At 29.6% G+C, this 6,622-nt stretch overlaps 1 protein-coding gene and 1 long non-coding RNA gene across 3 annotated transcripts; one reads left to right on the top strand and one right to left on the bottom strand.

Moving 5' to 3' along the window:
- Nucleotides 1-2,578: 2,578 nt before the first annotated feature.
- On the bottom strand, nucleotides 2,579-3,279 carry LOC130676018 (uncharacterized). The gene is made up of 3 exons (XR_008991371.1): nucleotides 3,194-3,279; nucleotides 2,831-3,116; nucleotides 2,579-2,745 (listed from the first exon to the last, which is right to left on the bottom strand). It is a non-coding gene; the product is annotated as an uncharacterized LOC130676018 (long non-coding RNA).
- A 600-nt stretch (nucleotides 3,280-3,879) lies between these two features.
- Nucleotides 3,880-6,617, top strand: LOC130675909 (U4/U6.U5 tri-snRNP-associated protein 2). Of its 2 annotated transcripts, XM_057481808.1 has the most exons (9): nucleotides 3,880-4,037; nucleotides 4,185-4,463; nucleotides 4,565-4,740; nucleotides 4,810-5,035; nucleotides 5,454-5,740; nucleotides 5,826-5,954; nucleotides 6,031-6,092; nucleotides 6,177-6,399; nucleotides 6,500-6,617. In XM_057481808.1, exons 1-9 carry the CDS (start codon nucleotides 3,959-3,961, stop codon nucleotides 6,551-6,553), a joined length of 1,515 nt encoding a protein of 504 aa, XP_057337791.1. In that variant the 5' UTR covers nucleotides 3,880-3,958; the 3' UTR covers nucleotides 6,554-6,617. The 2 variants fall into 2 exon arrangements, with proteins under 2 accessions (XP_057337791.1, XP_057337792.1); XM_057481809.1 differs by lacking the exon at nucleotides 6,500-6,617 and having other exon boundaries at nucleotides 6,160-6,346.
- Nucleotides 6,618-6,622: the final 5 nt, after the last annotated feature.

Genomic DNA, 6,622 nt, shown 5'->3' with positions numbered 1-6,622 from the left:
TGTATAAATTATATTATATTATATGTATTTGTAATTTCATGTTGTAAAACTGGTATAAATTTTCGAAATGAATAAATAAAGAAAAAACAAATTGCAAAAAAAATGAAAAAATTTAATTACATTTTACTTCTTAAATTTGTAATTTAAAAATTTCGTTCTTCTCGATCATGATTTAATAAACCACGCCGATTACATCGTCATTGGTCGCTTTTTTTTAACCTTTTCATCATTTTTCATCTATGGTAAAATGCATTGATCAGCATCTGCAGCATGGCAGACTTACAACTCTCCGCACACTCTACGTCTCTCTACAGATCAGAATGCACGTTGGTAACTTATCTGCTCATGAATATATCTATAGACAGTATCATGTACTGGGATTCCTCATTCACCGACACTCGGCACGCGCGACTTCTTTCCCGTCCAACCAGTAAGTATTTGAACACATCGCGAGTTGGGTTTGAATTCAAACGAGTATTCTTTTAATCTACTGAAAGTATGAATTATTTAAACATAAAATTCTTTAACTCATGAATTGTATAAAATGTTTTAAATTTTATTTAAACATACAAAGATTCACTCAGTCATTATTTACCCACAATCCCATTCTCTGTACTGTCACTTTTTCTTAGTTCATAAATCTGAAACAAATAATTTTAATCAATTAATCATATCATCGAGATGCAATTTATATAAAAAATTATGATAGTGTTAAGTATTAATATTCAAAGCGATAATCACTTGTATGTAAGCCTCACTGAGTGTTATCATCTGCGGTAAACGGAAGATGAAGAAGAGGTGACGGAACAACAAGTGGATGATGAGGAAGTCGAGGACGATAACGAAGATAATGAGGACGAAGAGGATTTCGAGGATGATGATTCTTTACTTGAGATACCATGGCTTTTAAGACCCGAATTTTCATTTCGCAGTACCTGGTATGCCGTAGACCAACCGGCAAATAATACCAACATTGATTGGAAGAACACGATCACGCAGGTTGGTTCTACGGTCGAGTATCAGTGCCGTATTTGTGAAAAAAATTACCAAAAGTACTACATCCGAGCCCACGTCTGGTTTAAGGAACTTAAAGGTAAAGTTCTTTGCAAAAAATGTAATCGACCGTATACCAACGCCGATTATATCCAGCATTGGTATTTTTCATTCCATTTTTTTTCAAGAATAATCTGAAAAGTCAATAAACCAGACCAGTAAATCCGTGATTCCTTCAATCAAATAAAATAAACTCTGGTCGTTTCATTTAAATTCAACAAAAAATTATTATTATTATTAATTATTATTCTTAAAGAAATTATTTTGTACGTTGAGTTGTGATATTTTTTAGATGCAAACGTTTTTTCTATGTCACGTAGATAAGCTTGCGTTTGCGTACTATTTTTCTGCTAAGACAAAATATATTTTCAATTAAACGAAATCAAAATCTAAATGGCTACACCACTTGAAGAATAAACATTGAATTTTTAATTTATTGATATGTAATATAATATTTTTCGATTCCTAAACTCGGAGCTCATCAGTTTTGATCTAAACGTGAAAGACGTTAGGTCAGAAAATAATTTTAATAATTATTTCTTTCGGCGTCCATTTTTATTTCTCGTTTATTTATAGTTTTTATTTATCATTTATTTTAAATTTATATATCTCAATTTTTTTCTATAATTTTTTTTTATTTAATATTCAAATTTAAATTCAAATTTAAATAATAAAAAGTGGAGTGCTAAATAAAGTAAGCTGCAGGTGTTTACAGGTGAGCAATTTTTTATAATCCACCAACAAAACAAATTATTAGAAACTATAAAATATTTAGTAAAGATAATTATGCGTTATGTAGCAAGCACAAAATCAAATTGATTATCTGTAGAACTTATAAAGTAGTCATAATGAAATATATTCGTGAGCCTTAGAGAATTACTTATTAATAATAATTAAATATTATTTTAAAATGACAGAATATTTATTTAACAGTTAAATAAATGCATAATTAGAAAAATAATTTATTTCCCTCACACGTACTTTTTTTCGTACTATGACAAAAATTGGTCAGAAAAAACATTATTATTAAACAATAATGTCAGAGTGTGATACAGGATACCCATATATTATTGTCAAAAATATTCAGCGGACAAACCATCCCATGAAGGCTTCAAGCTGGCGAATATACAAACTCTGAAATAAGTATCTTACCAGGGACACCACAAATGGTGGGCGCGATCTATTGGCGAGCACCGAACTACTCCAGCTGCTGCTGCCTAACACCATAACTTTTAAATCAATAATCATTAGGTTTAAATATATATTTATTATCCTTGAACAAATGTATATATTTATTCTAAATGAATACATTTTTTTGTGTCTACGTAATATTTATTAGAGTTAATATAATAATATTTTGCTTTAATGTTTGGATTTGTTGGCACTATTAAATAGTTTAGTTGTCCATTAAATAAATATTTTTTTAACTTTACCAAACGATTTTATTATCTTAGAGAGAGAAATATTAATGTCAACCAAATAGAGTCTATCAAATCATTTGTTAAAAATGACAAAATGGATTATATTGACGTAATAAAATTTAGTTATCCCAAATAAATTTTAGTTTAACAGAATTTAACAAAACCAATTTGATTGTCCGAAGATAAATCTTTTCATAAAATTTTCTTTGTAAGTTTTGTACTCTTTTTCCGTAACTGCATTAAATTTATTGAGAAGAGAGTATAGATTGACCTGAACAACAATTAAGTAACTAATTATTATAACGATAATAAATCTGAATATAAATTGTGGAGTAAATATTTAATAATTTAAGTACCTGGGGGATGATGTTTTCATCAAAGGGATCCTTGAAAAGAGGTGGTGGAGGTAAATCGCATGTTAAATACAAAAACGGGCTTTCTGTAACAGTCTCTCCGTACTCAACTGTGTTCAATAATTCACTTCTTTGGCTCTCCTCTAACTCAAGTGGCGGAATTTTTCTTGTATATATTCTCATTTGCCCCAAAAACGTCTTGTAGATGATACTTAAGTCACCTTTTTTACTGCCATTCAATGCGAATGTAGCGCATTCAGAAACCACGACAGGAAATCAATTGGATCACCTAAAATAAATCCAAGATAAATTATTATCCTGATTAAAAGTAAAATATCATATACAAATCTATAATTTATATTCTACTTGAAAGTGTACGATTTTGTAGAGAAAAAAAGTATTATTTAAAATACATTTGGTCTATAATTTATGATCATGAAGTTAGCAGGCAGTTAAAAATTTTCGAATTTTGGTTCAACGACTTGATTTAAAAAAAAAAAAATATAAAAATATGCACATGTAGAAAGTTAAATAAACTACAGGTGCAATTTTTTAAAATATTTTTTTAAAAATAATTTGTTTAAAAAAAAATCCAAAAATTATTGGGCGTCGGCTAACTTCAGTATTATCTTTAATTTATAAATGAAAGCTTGATTTTAATTATTGTAAGAAATTTCATGATACTGAAGTTAGCAGACGGCTGACAGTTTTTGAATTTTTTTAAAAACGATTAACTATAAAAAAAGATATATATTTTGAAAAATTGCACCTATAGTTAATTAAGTTTACTCCATGTGCATATTTTTCTTTTTTTTCTTTTTGTATTTTATTTGTTGAAAAACAAATCCGAAAATTTGTAACTGTCTGCTAAATTCAGGATCGTGAAATTTTGCTAATTGATTTCAGAATTTATTGAGAATAAGTATTTATAGTAATATTTATACTCTATCCTCAGTATCTGACGTAATTAGTTGATAATTATAAATAATTTAAAAATGTACAATAGTTTTACTGAAAGGACATTAATTTTACGGCCCTGGTACAATAATGATGTTCCACTCGTCCGCCACACTGTATTTACAAACGTAAACTTACGATTAGTTACCGTCAGCTCCGGCTCGTGTTTAAGTTATGGCTGCAAAAACATCAATAAATAGTTTAAAAAGAACTTTTTCTGACCGCAACAGTGATTCAGAAAATGAAAGTGATAGTGAGTATAACAATTAAAAAATTGTCTAATTAAAATAATAACAAAATACCTCCAGTATATCAGAACGTTTTAGGATCTTGGAGGTTAGGTCCATAACCTAGCATGTAAATAAAACATTTTATATATTTGTTTATTATTTTTCCGCAGACCACATTATAGCCTACAGAAGTAACCCAGATGCACCACGTCTATGCCCATACCTAGATACTATCAACAGACAATTCTTGGACTTTGATTTTGAAAAATTGTGTTCCGTTTCACTGTCTCGTATAAACGTCTACGCTTGTTTAGTATGTGGGAAATATTTTCAAGGAAGAGGAACAAATACTCATGCTTACACTCACAGTGTAGCAGAAAGTCATCATGTATTTTTGAATCTTCACACGTTGAAATTTTACTGTCTACCTGACAATTATGAAATCGTTGGTGAGTAATTACTCCATTCATCTACATTCTTCTCATAATACCCGGAGTTTCGTAAAGTATAAATATAAATATGAATATAATTTATTTATTTAATTTTACAGATTCGTCTTTGGATGACATCAAGTATGTTTTGAATCCAACCTTTGGAAGAGATCAAATAGCGCAGCTTGATACCAGTGACAAGCAGTCGAGAGCAATTGATGGGTCAATGTATTCTCCGGGTATCGTTGGATTGAATAATATCAAAGCCAATGACTATTGCAATGTTATCTTACAGGTATAGTGTTGATACTGTATTTAAATCCTCGATCTTGAATTTATTTTTAATGAAATGAATTTGTTTTAGGCATTATCTCACGTAACTCCTCTGAGAAATTATTTTTTACGTGAGTCAAATTACTCACATGTGAAAAGACCACCTGGAGACTCGTCGTATCTTCTTGTACAGAGATTCGGGGAGTTGATGAGAAAATTATGGAACCCACGTAATTTTAAAGCACATGTTAGTCCTCATGAAATGCTGCAAGCTGTCGTCTTGTGGAGTAAAAAGTGTTTTCAATTTACTGAGCAAAGTAAGCTATTAATAACAATATTTATTATTTATTATACTCTGGAATAAAATCAAGCTTTCATTTATAAATTAAAGATGATACTGAAGTTAGCCGACGTCCAATAATTTTTGGATTTTTTTTTAAACAAATTATTTTTAAAAAAAATATTTTAAAAAATTGCACCTGTAGTTTATTTAATTTTCTACATGTGCATATTTTTATATTTTTTTTTTTTTTTAAATCAAGTCGTTGAAACAAAAATTCGAAAATTTTTAACTGCCTGCTAACTTCATGATCATAAATTATAGACCAAATGTATTTTGAATAATACTTTTTTTCTCTACAAAATCGTACACTTTCAAGTAGAATATAAATTATAGATTTGTATATGATATTTTACTTTTAATCATGATAATAATTTATCTTGGATTTATTTCAGGTGATCCGATTGATTTCCTGTCGTGGTTTCTGAATGCGCTACATATCGCATTGAATGGCAGTAAGAAAGGTGACTCGAGTATCATCTACAAGACGTTTTTGGGGCAAATGAGAATATATACTAGAAAAATTCCGCCACTTGAGTTAGAGGAGAGCCAAAGAAGTGAATTATTGAACACAGTTGAGTACGGAGAGACTGTTACAGAAAGCCCGTTTTTGTATTTAACATGCGATTTACCTCCACCACCGCTTTTCAAGGATCCCTTTGATGAAAACATCATCCCCCAGGTACTTAAATTATTAAATATTCACTCCACAATTTATATTCAGATTTATTATCGTTATAATAATTAGTGACTGAATTGTTGTTCAGGTCAATCTGTACTCTCTTCTCAATAAATTTAATGCAGTCACGGAAAAAGAGTACAAAACTTATAAAGAAAATTTTATGAAGAGATTCGAAATCACAGAGCTGCCGCCTTATCTGATACTCTACATAAAAGTAAGTATTCTTGGCAATTGGATAAATGAGTGAATTAATTACCCAAAATTAATTATATTCTTATATTTGATTTCAGAGATTTACCAAGAACACATTTTTCGTGGAAAAAAATCCTACGATTGTTAATTTCCCTGTCAAGTAAGTTTCCATTTAATTTTTTTATTTACTAAATAATAATTATTCATGATAATAATTATTCAAATAGTATTTTCGCAATTGCAGGAATGTTGATTTCGGGGATATTCTGACTCCGGAAGTAAAAGCGAGGCATCCGTACACAGTGTATGACTTGGTTGCAAATATTGTCCACGACGGTGAGCCAGGTCAGGGAACTTATAGAGTTCACATTTTACATCGCGCTACTGGTCAGTGGTATGAAATGCAAGATCTCCATGTCACACAGAGCTTACCGCAGATGATAACACTCAGTGAGGCTTACATACAAGTAATTATTCCTTTAAATATTCATACTTAACACCATCATAATTTTTTATATAAATTGCATCTCGATGATTTGATTAATTGATAAAAATTATTTGTTTCAGATTTATGAACTAAGAAAAAGTGACAGTACAGAGAATCGGATTGTGGGTAGATAATGACTGAGTGAATTTTTGTATGTTTAAATAAAATTTAAAACATTTTATATAATTCTTGAGTTAACGTTT

The sequence above is a fragment of the Microplitis mediator genome, chromosome 10 (assembly GCF_029852145.1).
Source record: "Microplitis mediator isolate UGA2020A chromosome 10, iyMicMedi2.1, whole genome shotgun sequence".
NCBI lineage: Eukaryota > Metazoa > Arthropoda > Insecta > Hymenoptera > Braconidae > Microplitis > Microplitis mediator.
The sequence above is the reverse complement of the archived record's forward strand: the minus strand, read 5'-3'. Positions and strand labels throughout refer to the sequence as shown.

Coding starts and splice junctions, on each gene's coding strand:
- LOC130675909 (XM_057481808.1), top strand. CDS start 3,959: ATGGCTGCAAAAACATCAATAAATAGTTTAAAAAGAACTTTTTCTGAC. Junction 4,464..4,564: donor TGACAATTATGAAATCGTTG/GTGAGTAATTAC, acceptor TTAATTTTACAG/ATTCGTCTTTGGATGACATC. Junction 5,955..6,030: donor ATCTGATACTCTACATAAAA/GTAAGTATTCTT, acceptor ATTTGATTTCAG/AGATTTACCAAGAACACATT.